Raw genomic sequence first — 22,801 nt, forward strand, 5'->3', positions numbered from 1 at the left:
AAAACGGGGTTTTCATTGCAAAAGGGGGTATTGCAAGGGGGCATTCCAAGGGGGTTTGTTGAGGACGCGACAGACAACAGAAGAAGAAACTGCAAATAATCACTCTCTCTCTCTTTGCCTTTCTTTCTTCCGTTCTTCTCTCTTTGGGGAGAGCACATTGCACTCGAAAGCTTTTTGGCCAATGCAGGCGGGAGCTTTGGGTTTCTCTCTCTAAACCGCCCAGCCACCCCCCACATTTTCCCCCTTTTATGCACGCCGGCCGGTTTTCAAAACTGCATGTGTGTGGGTTTAGTTTTTTGTCTGTGTGTGAGTGTGGACGCCATTGGGTTGACACGTGGCCGAAAGAGTTTGGAGCCCAGGAGCAAAAGCAGGCTGCGCTAAATCAGGATGCAGTGACCAAAAAGCAAGGCAACAAACAAAAAATCGACCCAAAAAAAAAAAAAGGCGAAGAAATCTCAGCTAAGAAGGCAGAACAAACCGGTTTGTCATAAACACATACACGAACACGAACACTAACAGAGGCAATTCAACTTTGTCTGGACTTTTCTTTTCTTTATTTTAAGTTCACTTTTTAATGATTTAAGCGGCGTCGGCGGCATCGAGATATTGGAGCCGAAGGAAGGGCGAATAAGGGAAAGGGAAAGAGAAGATGAGGCACAGCAAACGATGCAAAAGGCAAAAATCAAAATGGTGGCCCAAGAAGAGGAATTGGGGGTATTGCAAGCGGCAGTGAAGGGATAGGGGAATACCAAAGAGGTAGACGACGGCGTTTTAATGCGATTGTGACGATGTTAAATGCATTGCACGCACACACACATAGGCAAACGTAAAGGCAAGCGTCGCAAAAAAAAAAAAAACCATGCTGCATGCCTCTTTTTCTGTAAATGTATGTGTGTGTTTGGGGGCGCTTCCATTGTGGGGCCTTTGCGTTTGCTAATGTGAGTGTCTGTGAGTTGCAGTGTTGAACAACGCTGAGAAACGTGGGCGTTGTTGTTGTCGTTGTCGGTTTCTTTTTGTTTTAATAAATTTCAGTGAAAAACACCTGAACGCACATACATTTCATTTGAATTCATTTCGTTTCGTTTCATTTCACTTCATGCCATGCGTCAGCTGTTTGACTATTTAATTTTATACCCCATACGCAGCGTATACATATAGACGTTTCTAATTTTTGCACATTATTGCAAAGGCACACAAACACACGCACACATTATTAGAAGAGGCCTGCATATACATATACATGGGCACTTTGGGGCTGCAGTGCAAGAAAAAGAGAGAGGAGACGAACCAGAGGGAAGGCAAAGTGAAAAAATAAAATAAAATGCCGTCGCTTTTTGTTCCTACATCGGAACGTACTAAAACACACACACATGCACAGTCCTCACTCGAAAAACTCACACACACAGGCACTTGATACGATATTGTTGTCTGCTCGCTCACTTTTTATATTTTTATACATATATAGCTCAAGTCAAAGTATGTGTGTAGTCACTAATTGCAAATTGCAGTTCGCAAATGTATCGCAAAGATACTGAAATTACCTTTTTTTGTTTTATATTTTTTTTTTTTTTTTTATTTGGCTTGCACTAAGAAATTCACAATATTACTTCGTTGCGTTCAATTTGAACTATTGATATTTATATTATTTTTTTGTAATTTTATAGTTGTAGTTACTCTTCTCGACGTTGCACAATTTGTTGCTAGATTCCTGGCATTTTCTACATAGATATTTTGTATATTATTTAAGATCGTATCGTATATGAGATCACAATTGGCCGCCCGCCGTTCCGTCGTTACGTTTCCGTTTTGATTCGCATACCGCGCGCGCTCTCTGCCAACATATTTCTTTATAATTTGTTTTTTTTTTGTATGATAATATAACTATGGGAATTTATGGTCTTATGTTATTTTTATTTGATTTTCCTTGCGTGTTTCTGTTTTGTTTTTGGCAAGCACACTTTTCCGACGAGCTGCAGTTGGCAAAGGTAGGTTATTTTTGGGTATGTCCAATTTTTTGCGTGAGGCAGCCGCGTTGTAATAATGGCGGACGGCAACGTCTACGTCACCGGTTCTCGGTTCGCCAACGTCTGAGAATCGAACTGAGAATCGGGAATCGAATCGAGAGTCGAGAAGCAGAAGCAGAAGCTGAGGCTGTAGCCGCTCCGCTCGCAATTCTGGTCTTCACGTCGTCACTTGCGTCGCACAACAAAAGCCACAAACCAAACAACTACAACTCGGGGAGTCGCAGTCGCAGCCACGAAAAAGCTGCAGCGACAAAAGTGCACGCATACATTCGTGCAAGGAGAGCCCACGGAGCGTCACTCTCACACAGATACGTTTGTATCTCAGGAGGGCAAAAAGTTTCGCAAAAAAAAAACCCACAAGCAAGAGAGACCGGGAGAGTCTAAAAAGGAGAGAGAAGAGAGATAAGCAGCGCGAGTGGCAGCAGAATTTGCACAACAAAGCGAATGGCGAAAAAACATGCTCTCTGCCCAAAGCACACACAAACAAACCTTACAATCTCTCACTCTCTCTGTCGTTCTCTTTTTTGCTGGGCCTGTGAAAGATCGCGGAAAAAGACGAGAATCGAATCTTGTCGGGTGTGGAAGCCAAGTCTTCATCTTCAAACTCTGGAAGCTAAAAACAGTAAACCAAAAACCAGCCAAACAAAAGTGAAAATGCCTCATTAATAGGTTAAAAGAATTTCAGCAAGTTCCCTTTTACACAGAAAGAAAAGATGATGTAAAGAAAGAGTACCGTTTGGTACTTCTACACCGGAAAAGTATTCTTATGAACTCAAATTTTTAAGTAATACATTACTTTTTTCAAATCATATTATTTTAGTTACAAAAAAGAAAGATAAAAATTCTAATTTTTTCATAAGAAATAGTTTTAATATTGACTTACAAACGGCAAACTAGATAGTCTAAATACCCAACCTCTTTTCTTTCTGTGCAACGTATCTTTCACATACACTGTCGACGTTCCACAATGAGTTCCACAGACACAAACACACACACGAGCATGAGAAGCTTCTATGCAAAAAAGAACTGCTGAACATTCCTTCAAAGGGGTTAAATGAGCGAAAACAACAAAAAGAACGAATGCCCAAGGGCTGAGTGTAAAAAACGTAGATGCTGTCTGTAAATTTTTATACTACTTTGGCATGAGGGCAAATCGTCAGTTGAATCGTTAACTAAAATAAACGCACACAGTTGCATTAGGGCTTTGCAAACACACTCACAGATACATTTATAGATGCCGATGCACAACACGCATAGTTACGGATACAGATACAAATACTCCCACACAGATGCAGCTGAGAGATGACTGGACAGTGGGTTTGGTTTGGGTTAGGGTTTTCCTGGGGGTCGTCGGGTTGGAAGGAAACTGGAACCCCAACCACCCACGCCGGCTTTCCGGCATTTTGGTCATGAACTTGTGGGTTTTGCTCGTCTGCCGGCCGACAGCAACCACTGCACCACCCACTTTCCGATCTCCCTGCAGCCCCTTGCTCTCAGGTAAGTGGCTCGTCAGCACGTGAACATCCCGATTCAATACCAAGCGAATCTCTCACTAGCGGTGTAAAAATAAACAAAAATAAGAGGAATTCGTTCGCTACTCAGCACTCGCCTTTAAATCAATGCTGAAATATGCTGAAATTATTTACTTTGCGGTACAACTTTAGAGGGTCTCTCGAGTTACCCAAAGTTTGGGATTTTTTCGAAAGATGAAAACGGAGACCCTGGGAAGTGGTCTTAAAAAAAATAGTATGAAAAAACATAAGTGGGTGCCGCCGACTAACAGTAAGTCAGCTGGGTAACCTTAGAAGCTGGTAAAAGAATTCGAGTGTGTTGGCTAAATTCCAGGAAAGTGTGAGAATGTTTGCGGTCAATAATCACACCCCCTGAAATATGATGAATACAGAACGATACAAGAATTCTTCTGATACATTCCTTTATAAATGGTCTATCAAAAAAAAAAACTATTTGAAGAAAAGAACTTAGAAGAAATTTAAAGAGCCAAAATTAAATAATTTCATAATTTTAAGCTGACTGTACAATATATTTTTTTAACTTAAAATGGAAAACTATCTTAACACTCAAGGTCGCAGAAACAAGGTAATAAATTAAATACGTATTAGGATCTCAAAGAGATTACATAAGAATCAAAATGTTCTGCACGTATGTATATGGAAATATCATAAGAATAATTATAAAAGTTTGATAAAAAAATGATAAATTAATGTACTTTTTGTAAGCAAACTTCTAAGGGTTTAAGAATAAATTTGCATTTCAAAAATATCTATATTGAGAGCCATAGGAAAATGTAGAATTATCAAACATCAAAATTAGTTAAGCTCGAATGAATAAAAACCCCTTCTATACAAATGTCTTGGCCAGCAACCTTGAGTCACCACCATCCGAAGGCGATATCTTTACGACGGCTAATGAAATTCTTTGCTGAATCGAGCTATAAAAATGCACAGATCCATATCTGGTCTATTTAGCGAAAAGGTGTGCCCGGCAGTAGCAGTAAAATAGTGATTTGAAATCAGAATTGGTTACTTACTCGAGCGAATTGTTGCTGCAACTTCCGAGTAAAGAGTATCTCAGGCACTGTGTATCCAAGTGTGTGGGGTGCTGTGGTTGCTAATGATGATGACGATGTATCCAATGGGTGCTGTAGATATTTAATCCGAAAATGTGCTAAGCTATATTTATGCGAATTAATGCGAATGTGTTTTTGGTTTTTCTGAGTTTTTTTGCACTATTCAAGAACTTCACTGGAGATATTATATAGATATAGATTCACTTGACCGCACTTATTGACTACAATTGATGTGTGTGTGTATGTTTGTTGCAAAATATATTTGCCACTTTCGCGCTTTTCCGACACGTTGCGTTGCGAGTGTAGAATCGAGAGTGTGGAGATATGGAGATGCGATGCTCTGGTCGGAGAGTACAGTAGATCACCGCCACCGCTCTCTCTCTCTTTGTATTTAGCTCAATAGCTTTTATTCAGCTTTTGTGACCAGGAATGCAGCTCTGCAGTAATTGCAATCAGCGGTGCATTCGCCAGCGAACTGATCGCCTGTTGCTGGGGGCTTCAGCTGCAGATCGTTGATCGGAGCAGCGCTGCACAGGAAGTGCACGAAGCCTCGGAGAACAAGTTACGAGCGCTCGGCTTTCCCGATCGTCGTCCAACGTCGATCGGCCGATGCAGTTGCACTCTCAGTTCTCTTTTTCTTTTCTTGTTTTTTCCTTGCCTTTTTTTTATTTTTTATATTTTATTTTTGATGGGGCGTATACGCCGCGCGTAGAGCTTTGAAACCTCGATTGGCGATCGTGTGTATGTGGGGGATCCCGAGCCGTTTCAAAAGCTTCGGATGCACTTTCCCTGGCTCTGCGGGTTACGTAAAGCTGGCGCAGGCTATCGATTTCGGGCAGGTAGTAGTAAGTATCTTGGCTAATTTTGATTGAATTTTCCTTTTAGCTATATGAATTTCGTTTAGATTCGGTTTCGAAAGTCTCGGCCGACTGCGTTTCGTGGCTTATTTGGGCGATCCAATCTGGTACAATCCAAACCGTTTGAAAGTAAATTGCAAATGTGTGTGTGTGCAAAACGCAGTCGCTGATCACAATTTGTTGATTGCTCTAACTGGTTAATTATATAATTTAAATTGTTTTCAGTGTTCGCCTCACTTGATGATCATAATTTGTCACTAAACACAAAGTATGTATGCACTTTTAGTTGTTTTACAATTTGTTTTTGTATTTTTTATTCGATTTGATTTCGTTTTAGGTTGTGTTTGTTTCACTTGTTAAAACTTTATAGATTTTGTATTTGATTTTAATGCATTTCCAGACATGTCGCTGCATTTTGCGTACGCTTTTAAAGTTTGCAACGCGTGGCCATAGATACTTTCCCTCCCCGTGCTTATTACAAGTTTTATGCCGCTTGATGACTGCACCCGTTTGATAGTTACGATGTTATTATTATTAGTTATTAAAATTAAAAGCGTAATTGGCTTGTACACTTAACCATAGTAGAGAATATTATCAAAGATTTACCGTCGTTATTAAATGTAGCAAATAAAGAAAAACTTAAACAAAAACTGGCAAATGTTTGGCTTTAACGTTTTAACACTTAACAAGTTTTACTGTGTGATTATAATTCGATTCTATTGTTAGATTTTCCGATATTGACTGATGGCTGGCTCTATTGCAGTTGATAAATAGATTTATTTTTATGTGATGTGTAATCCAAAGTGTTTTGATGAAGTTGTCGTATGCGCGGACTCCGATCCAGAATAGAATTTTGACTAAAAGATGTTGAGATTTCCAACGTTGGCTGTTTGTTTTTAAATTTTGGCTGATTATATTATTATTTGATGTTTATTTAAATTCCGAAAGATGTGTGGTGTGGTAGAGTTTCCTTAACCGTTTGTGTAAAAAGTTCCAGATTTGTGGTTGCAATATTTTCGCATGGTCGTTTGCGCGTCCGCGATACTTTCGATTGGAGTGGCGATGCGATACAGATACAGATACCCGGCTGGCTGGGTAGTCAGTCAGTCTCAGAGTCCCGAAATTTAGACTCTCCGTCGTTGGCGACAAAAAAGCTTGCAGTCGCAGCCGCACACAGATACACCAATACACTCGCAACTGCAAATGCGAGAGCCAAAGAGCATTTGCCGGCAAAGGTGAAGCTACGCACACAGGCGCATTCTGCGCTTCCTTTTTGTTTTGTTTTTGGCATTCGCAGCGGCAGTCGCATGCATTGGTATTGCAACTTCTCTCGCTCTCTCTCTGAATCACACACACACACACACACTTTAACGTAGCCTGCTTTTTGTAGTTCTTCAACCCAGCTAGCAACCACCCAGCTTTTTGCCGGCTTGTAGTCAAACCTTTTGTCGCCCAGAGAGAACTCTCCGGTTGCTCTCTTCTCTCTAGTTTTTTGTGGATTTTTTGCCACTTTGGATTGACCCCTCAGAGATTCTGATTCAGATTGAGATTCCGATGCCCAAAGATGCCAACAAAGTCGCGATGCGTTTTGTCGCCAGGGGCTCTTGTATCTTTCTCTCTCACATGCCATTCGGACTCTGTTACCCCTGCTGCTATCTTCCCTCTCGCTTCCACTTGCTCTATGTTTGAGAAACATTTCAATTAACTGCAATTCTTCTGCTCCCATCGCTGCCCGCCGGGCAATCCGTTTTTATGATCCATCCACATACATCTACTCACTTCACTGCCCGCCATCCGTCCAAGTTTAATTAACTCGAAGTCACGGACAATGGCCGAGCGACAAGTAAAGCGTATCTAGATGCCCTCGATAAGATCTGTCATGGCTCTATGTGCCCATCTCTCTTGGATTCCGATTCTGAATCCGTTTCGGATTTTCGCCACTCGCTAACTCAATTTGCCAGACACAGCAGGTGCGATGACCGCTCTTGGGGGAGTATAAAAAGTTTCATGGGAAAACTTAATGATTAATCTGTTAGTGGATAATCTATTATTGAATCTTATATAGTATTGCAATCCTTTTCCTTTTAATAACGCCATATGTTTGAATGAATTTTCCTAATATTAGTATTTAACGGCTTTTAGGTAAAGTAGTTTTAAATATATTTTTGAGGTATTATTAAAAGATTACAAATTTTATCTTAGAAATCATCTTTCTTAAATCGAACTTCATATTTAGCTAAAAATGATTTAAGTCGTGAGCAGCCGTCTAGAAAAGCAATAACCATTTTGTGCGTTCTACATTGCCGTTTTTACCCATGATCGTAATAAACTTTTTCACAATTCAATAAAGTCAGACCTCACTAATGAGAACGTATTTTTATTAGAACAAAATAGTTGGCATCTCATTAAAACTAAAAGAATGATATTTAATTACAGTAGAACTTCACTATAAGAATGACCCATCCACCAAATAATTTTATGTAAGCCTGACTGGGTTGACTTAAGTAGAAACGTCAAGCATAAGGGTTTCCTAAAGTTCAAAGTTAATTATAAGTTAAACTTATAATAGTTCAATTTAGGGAAGTTCGACTGTAGAAGCAACAAAGGCCTCCTGTGGGCGAAGATCGAAACCGTCTTCTTTTGCAACCGGGGCAGAAAACGAAAGCCAAACGGAGCGAATGTAGGCAACGAGGCCGCAAGGATAACGTTGCTGCTGCTGATGATGCCTCACATTGATCACGATGACCATCAGAAAAAGAAGAGGCAGCAGCAGCATCATCAAAAATCGGAAGCATCATCAAGCGCGGCGGCACCAAGAATAAGAACAACAACAAATGTCCGTATCTGCGGCGATAACGCAGTTTTTCGTTGCGATCCTGTTTTTATTCCCACAGTTTTGCGAGGCTTACATCTGACGGGGGACGCAGTGGCCCCGTAGTGGCGGTGGCTATATGGTAGCTATGGCATAGGGGAATATCACGGGCGCATGGTCATCATCAAGGCGATCGGATCGGATCGGATCGTAGCGCTCTTCTGCCGGCGTCGCTGCGATGGTCTCGAAATAATAAGATGACATCCAACACTTCTTGCGATCCGAGGAGGCACACACAAACACAAGAAAGCACACTGGCAAAGGCACAGGCACACAAAGCTCGAGAGACCCTACCCCCATATGTGTGTGTGTGTGCCCTGTGTGTTCCCCTAGCAACCCCCTCCGATCCCTCCTTCAACCCCCTGCCATGCCAGCCGCAGAGACCGTTCCAAATATTTTTTCATATAAAAAATCAGATTTTTTTCCCTCTCGCGCGCATAATAAAACTTTTTCTGCATGCTTTTCATTTCATTTCCTTCGAGATGCCTTCGAGTTGCCGAGGGTCGAGCGGTTTTTAGGGGGAGGGCGGCAGACAGCAGCGCACTTGGCCGCCGCACAAAGGAAGATCACGACGCAAGGACTTGTCTGCATTCAAATTAATGTAGGTAGAGGTAGAGGTATTCGTCCTTAGCCTCGTCCTCGAATGTACCTGAACCTCTCTCTCGCAAAAGGATGGACAATGTCCAGGGCCCAAAAACTTATTGAGCCACGCTGATATTTCGTTTTTTTCGCTCTTCCTCTGGCTCGGCTTTTTATCGCCGGTGGTTGCTCATGCTTTTGCTGCTGTACTCTCAGAATCAGCGAGCAATGCCTTTGATTATTTGAGGAGCAAAAAAGCTGAGATTTTGAAATCTCGAGAAAGTTTTGGGGTTAAACTACAAGCCAAAACGTGTGGGTGCGGGGTTAAATATCATTTTAATAAAAATATTTCACCTAATTTTTAAAATATTTGATTTGTTTAAGTTATTATTTATTACTTTAAAAAGGAGTATTACTTTATATAATAAGGAGATGTAGAAAGAAGAAGCTTCCACACTAGCATAATTATGATAGTAATGACGTTTTATGAAAAGTTTAATATAAAATGTACACTTTTTGATTAGTTACTAAGACAAATTCTAAGTACCACTAAGAACTCTTGAATAAGGAAATTGAAATGAAAACATTTATTAAGGAATTCCATTATAATAGTTAATTTGTAGGCCAATTATAAAGCTTTTTGTTTTTAATTAGTTTTTTTTTATTACATTTTAATGAAAAAATCTTATAAATAAAACTACTAAACTGTACATTTGATATCAAAATCGAGAAAAGAGAAGTTCCTCAGAAGAGTTCTGGTCACCGTTGCGAAACGTTGTTTACCCAAAATCTTAAATGCCAACCCAGAAACAGGGACAGGAAGTGGATGACCAGCCGCAGCGAGGACATCACAAGAGGAGGACGTTGGAAAAAAAAAACGAGCCATGAAGGAAGGAAACTCAATGCGACATTTGCATTTTTAATGCAGACCCACATATAAAACTAAGTTTTTTATGAGTTGATTTTGATTTGCGTACTTCTTTTTATATGTATTTTTTTTTGCATTTGGCCAGCGACTGGTTCGTATCGTCTAATTTTTTTTCACTCGCCGCTTCCTTTTTTTATATATATATTTTATTTAGCGCTGCGAGAGGCGGTCGCTTGACCAGCTATTGTCTGTGCCACGGTGTCACCTTCGAGCGGCCAGCAGGACTAGCAGGATCAAGGGGATCGAGGGGATAAAAATAGCAATAGCCAGAGAGCTGACCACGCAGACAAGACAAAAAGCTAAGCAGAAAAGCACACACAACGGGAGGAGCGCAGTATCCTTTTGTGATATATGAGTAAGTTGTACCTGAAGGATATGCGCTGAGCCGTTGAGCACACACAAACTGGAGGCGCACGGAGGCAAGCAAGCTGCACCACCATCATCATCATCTTTATACGACGACTCTGGCTCGGAGTTTATCATTCGATATCGAGCACAGCGTGATTATATTGTGGATGAATGGACTGAGGATGGGTGCTGTGTAGGGCTGAGGATGAGTATGATGACCGCACCCGTGGCCTGGACACCCCGAAATCCTGCACAGAGAGCAAGAGAGAACACCCCTCGGTGATCTTCTTGGGTCGCGGTCTTTGTTTTTATGGCCATGGCTGGTGGGAAAATTTATCTAAATTGTCGATGGCGTTTTTTTCCTCATCTTTTTTTTACATTTGATTCCTTTGCAAAAAGGATTTCTCTTTCTTTCGTTTTTTTGTCATATTGTGGAATGTTTTGTCGTCACTTTTGGAATGAAGCAGCTACAGCGAAGGAAAAAAATAAATATAGTAGAATGATGCGCCAGCAAATGGCCAAAGTCCATAAATTAAGCCCGAGGCAGGGACAGAAGGGCAAGGCATCTGACAGCGGCCAGGATCGATGCGAGGAAGTAGAACAAAAAGCTGGCAATTGGATGAAGGTGTTAAAATATAATGCGCCCTTGTTCCGCATCCTGCCAAGGACCCTTCGATTCGATCCGAGGCGATTGCCCAGGCAACGCTCCGATGTGCGCGAATAAACAGAAGGCGAATTTCCAAACATTTTTCCAATTAGCTGTCAAAAGGAAAGTCACTTGACGTTGCCGCCGGGAAAATCAACAAACTCGCGGAAAGTAGTTGAAGGGTGGGGAGTTGTTGAGACACGCAACCTGCATTAAGGGGTTGGCAATTATTTTTAACGAATGCGACCTGGTGGGTGGCCGCCAAAGGTCCTGGGTCAATGTTCTCCTGAGGTGCCCATATCGCTCATACGCCCTGTGTTTTGGAATCTGTGTACCTTTTTCTGGGTCAGTACGATCTCAGGCCAACGGATCGCGGGGCAAGATTAAGATCCATCGAAAGTAAAACAAGGCACAGCTGACGCGGCATAAATCTGTGCAATCTCAATCGCAGCTGCAACTGCAACTGCAACGGAGCCCAACTTCCACGCAATCAACGCATTAAATCAATTTTAACTTGGCCTACTTTTGCCTTTCGCCATTGCATGGGGCGAGTTATTCTCACCGCGCTTTTTTTTCCTAAAACAAAAGGCACAACTGCCGACCCTTGCAACGAGCAATGCAATGCAGCACAGCAGCAACATCGCAACAGCAGCTTGCACATGGTGCAGCCTGGGAAAGATGCAGGCAAGGATTTTGTAGGGAGACCTTCGGTGGAGGAGGACGACGGGTCAGGCCCATTGAAATGCAATCTGAGCACACATGGCGACGACAACGGCGCTTTTAGTTCGCCCGCTCGTATATTTGCGGATATTTTGAACGTGGTTAAATTGCAAGAACGCGTTTTTTGTCGCCGTCAAATGAATACGAAATGTTTCACCTACATTTCCCAGCAAGGTGCCACCACTACAACCTAAGTAGATGCATCACGTTTTTAGATGGTGTTTTTCCTTTTAGCCAGCTTCTACATTTAAGTGCAATAATAATGTGTGTAAAAAGTCCACTGAACTTTCTGCTGGCAAGAAATGCATTATGTTTTAATGTTAGCAGATAGAAGGTCTTCAAAATGAAGATAATGAAACTTAATGATTCACTAAATCTTGCTTTATAAATATACTTCTTTTCCCTTATAAGAACAGAGTTATACAAATGTTTATTTTAAATCTATCTTAAAGTTTATGAACCATCGTCAGCGAAAATGGGGCCTCTGGAAAAGGGAAAAACTGCACACTGAAGGATATCAGCATCGACATCCGAGCTCTGCCATCGCGGACCTTTTTACCATAACCAAAGGCCCACCTTTCCGCTCTTCGCTCTCTCTTACATCTCCATTCTGCAACACTGCAACATATTACATGGCTATTTACTTAACCCATTAATTCTGTAGTCGAAAATATGATGTTGCAAGGTGCTGACATGGCAAAGGGCTAACCAGAAACGGTGGCACAACCGGGAAACCCAGGCCAGACCCAGAACACATGCAGCCGGCAAATATGCGAAACGTGGCGCGAAGAGCATGCTCAAGTGCTATGTACTTGCATTTGCATTATGTAAACGCACTGGGGCCCAGGCCATCCACTACCAAGCCAACCAAACTTGCTACAGTGAAAAAATATTCTGTCAAATTTAAAAACGTTTTTAAGACTACCTTTTAGTAAAGTAATAGTAAAATGATAAACAAAAAAAGACAATCTATATATTTATATATATATATATATTTTTTACTACTTTTTTTCTTGTGCACCAATCCAACCTTTCAGTGAGTCAGGCAGCCTGCCAAGTGAAGTGGGCATGTGTGGTTTACATAAGTCGAGAGTGGGACCCGGACTTATATCGGTAGAGGGACTGGAACTGGACCTACATCAACAAATGTGTGGCCAAAGGCTGCCTGAAAACGAAAGGAGTGCAAGGAACTCGGTGCCGGCGGCACAAACTAATGGAGAGCAACTGCTGTCAGGCGCTTTATGTAACCGTAGACATTCGTGTAATTCAAGGAGACTAAGGCATCAGCTTGTAATGTGAGATCCAGATGGGCAGGTTCTGCCAATATAAACAGCATAAAATGGCTCTAAGCTCATCTACAAAAAAAAGAAGCTTGAAGTGTCCTTTAAAAGGCTAGTTAGCTTTTGGCTTAGGAACAAGCTACTTAAATAGAAGAAATCGTATATAAAAACATAAATAAAACCAATCTCTTTAACACTACGAGTTTCCTAAATGAATCATGTTCCTATAATTATGTTTAGCTTTAAAAAATTTTAAGTTTAACTAAACAATTTGCAATATATAACTCACCATTTCCATGTTGTCCCAAGGGGCTTGATAACGAGGAGTACACTTCCGGACTGAAGCTCCGATATGAATCGCGACCCAGGTTGTGGGCAACTGCAAAAAAAAAGCAAATAAAAGCAACAATTAAAGTGTCCAATCCACCAGGATGACGTCATCTTAAAATAATTATTGTTCGTTTTCGGGGAAAAACAGAAATAACGCTTATCGGATACCGATAAGGTTTCTTTATCACATTTAACCTGTCGTTAAACAATACAAAAGACTGCCATTTAGTACTATAACAACACTTCAAGCTGATCAAATGTTTAGCTGAAGATGGCGAAAAAAGTGAATATTGCAGATATCAAACTGAGTCAAGTATACATATATTTCACCTGAAATATTCTTCTGGGCTAATAAGCTTGACTATCCCAACAGAAACTTGGATCCGGAACGGGCGGAGTTGTTCACAAAGCCACCTTTCAGGATGAGGAAATCGCGGTGAAGGTGTTTGACACTCAACATCCGACAAATAAGAAAAACGCAGAAAGGGAAATCATACATTTGTCCCATATTAGCCATGAAAATGTTATAAAAATATTCGGCACGGCAAAAGATGGGGATAAAGAGTACTTGTTAATGGAATACCTGAAAGATGGGTCTGTCCACGATTTGCTTTACGGTAGTAATCAGTGGGAGTACACTGTGGAGCAAGCTGTTCGTTGGGCTTTTCAAGGGGCCAAGGTAAGGGTCAGATTTTCTGCTAATTTATTTTAAATCTTATTAATAATTATTTTAGGGGCTAGCCTACTTGCATTCCCTGGATCGACCGGTGGTGCATCGTGATATCAAGCCGCAGAACATGTTACTAGATAATATGTTTGAAAAGCTTAAGATTTGTGACTTTGGCTTGGCCACGGATATGTCCAATAACCAGTCGGATATGCGAGGAACAGTGAGGTATATGGCTCCAGAGGTTGGTTGGTTAATTAAGTAGGTTTATATAGAACTATCTAAATACAAGTATCTTCAAATCACAGGCCATCAGATATACAAAGTATACGGATAAGTGCGATGTCTACAGCTTTGGCATAGTGCTCTGGGAAATTATGGCGCGTAAAGTGCCTTACAGTCATTTGGAGAATGCTGATCAAGCATTTAGCATTATGGAAGCTATCGTTCAGGGTAAGACAAACTACTGTTTTTATGAATAAATAAAACCTTTTACACCCTGTTAGGTGATCGTCCTGATATGAATGAAGTCAGACCCGATTGCCCGCAGGGCATCAAACAGTTGATAAAATGCTGCGTGGATGAAGATCCCGAAAAGCGCCCCTCCATGAAGGAGATCGAAGTGTATCTGGACAAATGTGTTGCCACTTTTGCTTATTATAATTTAATAAATCAATCATTTTTTAAACTGGAAAACGCTTGCAAACTGGCATAAAATTTTAAATGACAATTAATTTCGAATGTATATTTCAAATAATAGATAAAATATTATATTATTCCATCCGTGCAAGGATTTGTAAAAATAGAAGTACGTAACATTGTTCGCCTTAAGCAAAGCATAATCGTACATGGATAAATAGCTATTGGTAAGTATACATTGCCTTATAGATTCAGTTAAAATATCTCCATGATAAGAGCCACCCGCCCAGGTTGTGGTAAACTGCAAAAAAAGGAACAATTAAATGACTTCATTTCAAACAAATTATTATTCGTTTTCGGGGAAGAACAGAAATAAAGCTTATCGGATACCGATAAGGTTTCTTTATCACATTTAACCTGTCGTTAAGAAATACAAAAGACTGCCATTTAGTACTATAACAACACTTCAAGCTGATCGAGTTTTTAGCTGAAGATGGGGAAAAAAGTGAATATTGCAGATATCAAACTGAGTCAAGTATACATATATTTCACCTGAAATATTCTTCTGGGCTAATGAGCTTAACTATCCCAACAGAAACTTGGATCCGGAACGGGCGGAGTTGTTCACAAAGCCACCTTTCAGGATGAGGAAATCGCGGTGAAGGTGTTTGACACTCAACATCCGACAAACAAGAAAAACGCAGAAAGGGAAATCATACATTTGTCCCATATTAGCCATGAAAATGTTATCAAAACCTTTGGCACGGCAAAGGATGGGAATAAACAGTACTTGTTGATGGAATACCTAAAAGATGGGTCTGTCCACGATTTGCTTTACGGTAATAATCAGTGGGAGTACACTGTAGAGCAAGCTGTTCGTTGGGCTTTTCAAGGGGCCAAGGTAAGTGTCCCATTTTCTCCTCATTTTGTATAATACTAAAGTTATTTTAGGCTTTAGCCTACTTGCATTCCCTGGATCGACCAGTGGTGCATCGTGATATCAAGCCGCAGAACATGTTACTAGATAATATGTTTGAAAAGCTAAAGATTTGTGACTTTGGCTTGGCCACGGATATGTCTAATAACCAGTCGGATATGCGAGGAACAGTAAGGTATATGGCTCCAGAGGTTGGTTGGTTAATTAAGTAGGTTTATATTATATATAGAACTATCTAAATACAAGTACCTTCAAATCACAGGCCATCAGATATACAAAGTATACGGATAAGTGCGATGTCTACAGCTTTGGCATAGTGCTCTGGGAGCTTATGGCGCGCAAAGTGCCTTACAGTCACATGGAGAATGCGGATGAAGCATTTAGCATTTTGGAAGCTGTCGATCAGGGTAAGTCAATCTACTGTTTTTATGAATAAATAAAAGCTTTTACACCCCATTAGGTGATCGTCCGGATATGAATGAAGTGAGACCCGATTGCCCGCAGGGCATCAAACAGTTGATAAAATGCTGCTTGGATGAAGATCCCGAAAAGCGCCCCTCCATGAAGGAGATCGAAGCGTATCTCGGCAAGCAGTGCGAAACCGGGGAAAATGAGGACTTCATCCTGCCCATGGACGAAGACACCGTTGCGGCGGTGACCTATCACGAGGATCCGTCAGATGGTGGCCAAATGATGCTCGTTGAGCTATGGCGCCGTAATAATCGACCGGCCCGCATAACCATTCCAATCGGGCGAGAAGTGGAGAGATTGGGAAAGGTCATTGCACGCGAGACGGGCCGAGCTGCCCAGGATGTGGGCGTGGAGGTGGCTAGGGCGGCCAAAGATGGCGAGCGGGAAACCCGGCGGGCTGAGAAGGACACAGAGCGTGAAACCTCAAGGGCTGCCCACGATGGGGAGCGGGAAACGCGAAGGGCGGCGCAGGATTTGGGCCGCGAAACTAAACGGGCGTTCAGGAAAATAAAGAAGCCCTTTTAACTAGAAATATGATTATTAATTCGTTATGCTAATGTGCGGGCAATGATTAATAAAGCCGACTGCATGCAGAGAGTCCTCCTCCTCTAGACAGCAACCCTTTCACAAAGGACGATGCCGATGCAAATGCAAACTGCAAGGGGTAGGCCTATGGAAAGCTTAGACTGCATTAAGCACGAAGGATAAGGAATACTGAATACGGAAAAAGGAAAGGAATGGAATATGGAAAGGTAGGGATGTGAGGGATGTGAACAACAACGGCAAGGATGACGGCTATAAGGACGATGACGGCGGACATGACAGCGACGTCGAGGGGTGGAGTACAGTATGTACCAAGCGGTGCATTGCTGCTCCTGGCACAGCGCGACTCCTTGGCGTTTTTGCATTGTTTCTTTCTATAGGAAAAAACATACATGGATGTGTCTGCGTGCGTTTGTGTGTGTGTGTGTGACCGGAAACTGCCATTTAAAGTGCATTTTGGAGAGTCGCTCAGTCAGAAGAGAAACGGAGCGAGAGCTTGAGCTTCACTTGTGTGTTAAGTGAAAAAAAGCAGAAGGAGACTCCCCCCTCTCTTAGCATTCCCCATTTTTTCCAGGTTTGTCGTTTGGTTTTCGAGCTCCTCTCGCCGGTTCTCGTTTTTGCATGCATACAAGCAGCTCCTTTTGTGAGGGATCCTCCAAGCCCTTACCCCACCCTCTAAGAACAGCACCACTCTCCCCCTTTGCCACCAACACGTGTAATCCAACTCCTTTTAATTACATTCAATACCCCATCCACAAATGTCGTCCGTCTGCTCCAAGGTGTTGACAGCCAGTTTTTATTTTATTTTTTTTTTTAATTTTTTGCCCTTACCTCAAGCTTTAACCTTCTGTCCAAATATCGATTTTCAGATGCAGAAGATCCCAGAGCATTCCCAATCGCCAGCCATTGTAAGCTCAACGAGGTGTTAAAACATTTTGTAAGAGATGGCCTCTGCACAGGTTGCGGCCAGAACGCAATGCAATCAAGTGTCACTAATCTCGATCGGGAGATCATATTTGCATAAACTGCATTCGGCTTCACCTTGTCCAGAGCTGCAATCTGCAGATACTGCAGTTTTCCAATGCAGTAAGCTGAGAAGCCTTTGGGTCAGATAAGATTAAGCTGCTAATTAATGAGCTCTTGCTAAAGGTAATTCTTGGGATAATCTAAGGAGCCTAATAGGCCGCACCCTACATATTTAAGTTATGTGGACAAGTGGACGAATTATACCATTACGCTAAGTATAAACTTGTTTTCTTAAGACAATGTATTGATTAAGAATCTGATCTATATATGAACGAGAGATGAAAATATAAGCATTAAGCTAGAAATATTCCCGATTCTTGTTTTCCCGCTTCGGATCTTTCAACGGCGTTTGGTCAAACCCTTCATCAAATAGCAGCAGATATCTAAGTATGCATATCGGCTAGCAACTTTCTAGGCAACCTATTCATTATCCTTGCCATTAAATTGCCGTTGCCGCCCCCTGCATACCGCCTACATTTAATCCCTTGGACAAAAACAAAAAGGGAACTTTAAACGTTTACGCTTGGCTTGGTCTCGAGAATCGTTCTGTTCTGGGCCCCCTCTACTTGAGCCATTTGGCAAGCAGACAGGCCAGGCCAACCAGCGGATTGGGAACGCGACTGGCGGCACACATATGCTGCTGCTGCTTCTGCTGCTGTGGATAAGTGCCGCAGGACTTGGCTGTACATTATGTATAATGAGACCGCTCACCCGTTCCACTCTCCGCACCCCTTCCCGCATGACCGCGATGCAGTTGGCCTCACACCGTAGCGGGGTCAATGACAGCCCGGAAGGTCAAACACACGCACACACAGAGAGAAAAACTAGAAAAGCGGTTCAATAGTAGTTCTCAGTATTTAGTCAATCTCGGTTTCTACTGAGATAAGCAATTTCTTTAAGGTAAGTAAATTTGGGCTAACCGGTATTTAAAATGGATAATTTTGACTTTTAATGTTAAATTATCTTAGAAATTGGTGACCCAAATTCTAATCAGTACCATCTTATTAAATTTGAGCTAGTAAGGTAGTAATTTGGTCACCAACTGCAAACTTGCAGCCTTAACATACTGAAGTCCGAGCACCTTTTGGTAAAAAAGGAATATGAGTGAGTTTTTGATACTAATATTTCTCCTTGTGCACGCAACTAGAAAACTGACAAAAGGAGTATCTGGACCGCGGCAGGATATGGCAGATGAACGACTTCGATTTCACACGCAGCGAAGAGGTCAAACTTTGAGCGGGACCAGTGATTAATGTCCCCCAAACTCTCTCAACAGCTGCTGCATAAAGTATCTCCTAGATAAATCTCAGTCCAACAGCCCTTCTGCCCTTCTGCCCCTCTCCAAATATGCTGGGGCAGCTGAGAGGATGATGATGAAATGAACGCTCGACTTCCGCTGCAAGTTTCGCCTTTTCGCATTGCTGTACCCGAATCTCAATCTGAATCCGATTCAGGATCTGAATCAGAAGCTGACCAGAGAGTAGGAAATCTTTTGTAATCGTGCGATAACCCCGACGAGTGCAGAACTTGAAACTCAACCCTTAAGCGGGGCCTGGAACAATGCCAGGAGCAGGAGCGGCAGCAGCAGCAGCGGCGACTGCAATGCAATTGCATGTCCAGCCTAGCAGGATGCCAGGCAGTCGGATTCAGGCAGGTCCTTGCCGGCAATTAGAACACAAGCGATTGCCACGGCCGTAGCTTCCACTCTTTATTTTCTTTTTTGTTTATTTACATACATATCGGAATGGCATTATAATGCGAATAATGGCGCAGGGATTGAGCGGTTCCTGCGATGCATTCTGCATTCCTATTGTCCTTCAAAAGGAGCGAGAGCGAACGAGTCCTTTCTTTTTTTTTTTAGTATTCTGTATCCTCGCCGTATCTTTTGTGCCGGTCAATATGCCTGGTGGGATGCAATGACCGGACTGCAGGACAACGGACAGAGGACATCGAACGAGAAGGACCGATTCCAAAACGCATAACGAGCCGCAAAAAGGAGCGAAGCAATTTGCATTGTGCCATTGCAGGGACAGGAAGCCGGATAGGCCAGAGATGAAATTAATACGCATAAATTACATGGCGGATAAGCGAGATGAGAGCAGCCATGGGAAAACCTCCTCATCAACGGTCCAGAGAATGCCTACAACTGGGCAGTCCTTCTGCACCCGACGCCTCAAGTCCCATAATGATCATCGGTGCTTTTCAAGTAGTTTATATACCAAGCCCTAATTAAAAGTCTCGGCTTTCAGATCCAAACATTTTCCAAATACGACAGAAAAACGACACAAGTTTGTTCACAATGCAAAAGTTTGCCATGAAATAAATAGCAGATGCACTGGCAAGAATATTTTATTTACTATAGATTTTTTAATATCCCACAAAAATTGAAAGAGAAATACCAAAAATGAACTAAAAATGCTCATTTCTCAAAGTATAAATTATTGCATGATAAAATTAAATTTAAAATAAAAAATATGTATGCTTTTTTTTAGCCATGTAAACTCTAGGAAAATGTTGCCACTTAGGGTTTTGCAGCAGGTAACGTGAAAACTGTTTGCTAACTGAGGCACCGGAAGCAGACTGGATAGAACAGGATAGAGCCAGCTAGAGCAGAGGGGTGAGGTGAAGTGAGACGAAAGGGGCCAGGACAAACTAGCGACTGCAATTTGCTGAGGCTTCTACCGAGAAACTGAAGGAACGAACCCAGGTCGACGCTGCTTGTCGGCCATTCCTTTTCCGGTTGTGCTTGGCAACTTTTGCTATTGTCGTAGGTCCTCGAAACGGGAGCAGGACAAGTCAAAGAACCAACAGCCGTCTGGCTAGGCCACTTGCCTTGCAGCTAGCCAAAGGAACCTGCCGCAGGACTCTGTCGGCACACACACGCCATATGCGCAGAAGGACAACAATTGAATTACAAAATTATTTGCTGCTGTTGCGCTGCTCCTGTCGTCTTCGTCGACGGCGACGTCTTCTGAGGACGAAGACGACCGACAGAACTAGTTGGAGAGCTTGCAGGACAGCCAGACAGAATTGGAAGGGGCGGGGATATGAAATGGCTAGGGATAGGGGCTAGGACAAGGGCTCCCTCAAGTGGCTGAGGACATGTTTTCTAAAACGGAAATTAGGTGACAGGACGAGCCGAACAAGCGGGCTTTTCGTTCTTGTCGACATCGTCTTGGGTCAACTTTAATTGCCGCTTTGTTCGGGTTTGCACACTCGGAAAAAGAATAAACAAAGACATTGTTTAAGAGAATAAGAGTTAAGAAATATATTTCTGTTTTTTTGATAAATGTAAATATTATTTATTCAAATGTTTTTTGTTATTTTTTTGTATTTTTAATCTTAACCAAACATAAAGAAGATTATAATTTTGAGCATAGCCATTTACATTATTTTTTATATTTATTTTAAAACGTTGAATCGAAGAAATAGGGGTACCTACAAAAAGTATATATACAATTTTTCAGGTTAACATTTATCAAAAAAAAAAAACAAATTAAATATATTATTATTCATACTAGAATGCACAGCTGGCTAATAAGTGCAATAACCGAAAACTAAAAACCAAAAATTTTAGAAATGAGTCATAAGAATGGCCAAATCATTAACCATTAATCATTGAACGGATATATTTGTATTATAACAGATTTATTCGGCAAAGTTCAAGTTTCCTGAAAAGCCTAAAGAATGTATCGGGGTCATCAAGCACCATACCCTCAAGATCATACTACGGCTCCGTGCATCATAAACCTTCCGCAGCTCCGTTCAATGAGTGCGCAACGTGTATCTAAGGCAAACACGGCGGCAATTAGCGCTTCTTGGTTTGCCCGATAACACTTGGGGGCCTTAGAAAAGCCGGAGAGCGCAGCATTATACACTTTGTATCTGCAGATGTATCTGTATTTGTGTCTGTTAATGTATCTGTATCTGCGAGTGGGCCGCATTTGTATCTCTCAGACTGTCTGGCTGAGCGAGCGTGCGAGAGTCGCGTGTGCAATGCTGCAAAAATGTTCAAATTCATTGCATTTAGCTATATATTTTTTACTTTTCTGTTTTTTTTTCTTGATTTTTGGTTTGGGTTATCGTCTGGCAACGGCAATCATAACAGCCAGGGGCGTCGAGGTAGAGGGGGTGCTATATTTTCAGACCAGACCAGTGCGAATACAAAACAAAATGATGCAGAAAAGCGAGAGGTGCGGTGAGTTTCGTGGATGACGAAAACTGAAACGAGCCAAACGCACGAAGACTCTGCCGATTTTGGTGCATGAGGATTCAGATTCACCCGAGCAGAGGAGTTGGGCAAAATCGAAGGGGCAGGAGCAGGCAACCAGGCAGCAGCAGCAACGACGACGACGTCGACGACTTTGTGGATTTTGATTCTGGGTCATTCACCCTTGACAAAAAACATTTTTACTCTGTGTTAGGCCGCTTTTGTATGCGGTGTTGCGCTGCCGTTTGCTTTGTTGCTGTTGCTGTTGTTGCTGTTGTTGCTGTTGCTGCTGATTGCTGACGTACAGGCATCCACATTTGGACTCCACTCTCCACTTGATTTCGCTTATTTGGCTGCCCGGGATCGGGGATCTGATCTGATTGGAGTGCTGTAGAGTGGATCGAATGAAGACGCTTTGCATATGTCCAAGTCCAAATCCATGTCCATTTGTCCGGTTCTCTTGTCATTGTCCGGCATTGTCTACGCTCGCTTTTGTTTTATTATATTTACGCCCCAAACAACCATTTCTGTTTGATTTTGTTTAAATTGTTGTCCCTTGTCTGGCATTCTAAGATGTTTTTTTTTGTTTTGGTTTTGTTTTTGCCATCTTGGTCTTCTGTGTTTATCTCATTGCGCTTTTTGTTCTCGGCTGGTTTTTGAACCCTCGCCTCGATTTAGAAGGCATTTTTTGTACAAAAAAGAAAAAGATGGAAACCATTTTTGGCCCTGGACCTGATAAATATTATCGCAAATTAGTCAGTGCTTGCGGCTATTAATATTCTCGATCATCGCAAGCATGGTGCAAATATAATATTTAGGATGCTGCGAGTTCAAAAAACGTTTATCTTTCAGTTTATTGCTCTTGGAATGAGTTTTTAGGACAAATATTGAATTCTTTTTCAAGTTTGTTATTAAGAAGATTAACTTATCTTTCTTTGTATGAAAGTGTACAGTGTAAGCCTAACTAACAATATAGACAGAATAGCTACTATTTGCAAGCATTTCAGATTAAAGGCTTTCGTTATTTTCCATCAGTTTGTGTCAAACTTTCAAATTTTCCCGACTTGTTCAATCCCGAGTTGGCAAAACTTTTAATGCCCTGGCACATGGCCGAATTAAAACGTTATCTGCCATGCA

The 22,801-nt window shown here is 41.8% G+C and overlaps 3 protein-coding genes across 21 annotated transcripts in view; 2 read left to right on the plus strand and 1 right to left on the minus strand.

Annotated features, from left to right (window-relative positions):
• The window catches only part of LOC108110181 (heterogeneous nuclear ribonucleoprotein R), a 54,885-nt gene that overhangs the window by 24,548 nt on the left and 7,536 nt on the right, over nucleotides 1–22,801 (minus strand). For 17 of the 19 annotated variants that reach the window (XM_017219109.2, XM_041817906.1, XM_041817905.1 and 14 more), the window contains exon 2: nucleotides 13,131–13,220. In XM_017219109.2, the coding sequence (XP_017074598.1) occupies nucleotides 13,131–13,220 (90 nt within the window). Of the gene's footprint in view, nucleotides 1–1,541; nucleotides 2,213–4,572; nucleotides 6,552–13,130; nucleotides 13,221–22,801 lie in introns of those variants that run through there. The other 2 variants (XM_017219113.2, XM_041817907.1) reach the window with 2 other exon arrangements.
• Nucleotides 13,358–14,553, plus strand: LOC108105243 (putative mitogen-activated protein kinase kinase kinase 7-like). Its single transcript, XM_017211718.2, has 5 exons — nucleotides 13,358–13,484; nucleotides 13,545–13,850; nucleotides 13,906–14,082; nucleotides 14,147–14,291; nucleotides 14,345–14,553. The coding sequence occupies exons 1-5, from the start codon at nucleotides 13,443–13,445 to the stop codon at nucleotides 14,551–14,553; spliced, it is 879 nt and encodes a 292-aa protein (XP_017067207.2). The 5' UTR covers nucleotides 13,358–13,442.
• On the plus strand, nucleotides 14,971–16,496 carry LOC108105244 (putative mitogen-activated protein kinase kinase kinase 7-like). Its single transcript, XM_017211719.2, has 5 exons — nucleotides 14,971–15,012; nucleotides 15,073–15,378; nucleotides 15,429–15,605; nucleotides 15,677–15,821; nucleotides 15,875–16,496. The coding sequence occupies exons 1-5, from the start codon at nucleotides 14,971–14,973 to the stop codon at nucleotides 16,408–16,410; spliced, it is 1,206 nt and encodes a 401-aa protein (XP_017067208.2). The 3' UTR covers nucleotides 16,411–16,496.

The sequence above is a fragment of the Drosophila eugracilis genome, unplaced genomic scaffold (genome assembly GCF_018153835.1).
Source record: "Drosophila eugracilis isolate 14026-0451.02 unplaced genomic scaffold, ASM1815383v1 contig_1135, whole genome shotgun sequence".
Lineage (NCBI taxonomy): Eukaryota > Metazoa > Arthropoda > Insecta > Diptera > Drosophilidae > Drosophila > Drosophila eugracilis.

Excerpts from the sequence above, each read along its gene's own strand:
- LOC108105243 (XM_017211718.2), top strand. The coding sequence starts at position 13,443 with ATGGCGAAAAAAGTGAATATTGCAGATATCAAACTGAGTCAA. Across the intron at positions 14,083-14,146 it reads TGAGGTATATGGCTCCAGAG|GCCATCAGATATACAAAGTA; the intron begins GTTGGTTGGTTA and ends TTCAAATCACAG. Across the intron at positions 14,292-14,344 it reads TATGGAAGCTATCGTTCAGG|GTGATCGTCCTGATATGAAT; the intron begins GTAAGACAAACT and ends ACACCCTGTTAG.
- LOC108105244 (XM_017211719.2), top strand. The coding sequence starts at position 14,971 with ATGGGGAAAAAAGTGAATATTGCAGATATCAAACTGAGTCAA. Across the intron at positions 15,013-15,072 it reads CAGATATCAAACTGAGTCAA|AAACTTGGATCCGGAACGGG; the intron begins GTATACATATAT and ends CTATCCCAACAG. Across the intron at positions 15,606-15,676 it reads TAAGGTATATGGCTCCAGAG|GCCATCAGATATACAAAGTA; the intron begins GTTGGTTGGTTA and ends TTCAAATCACAG.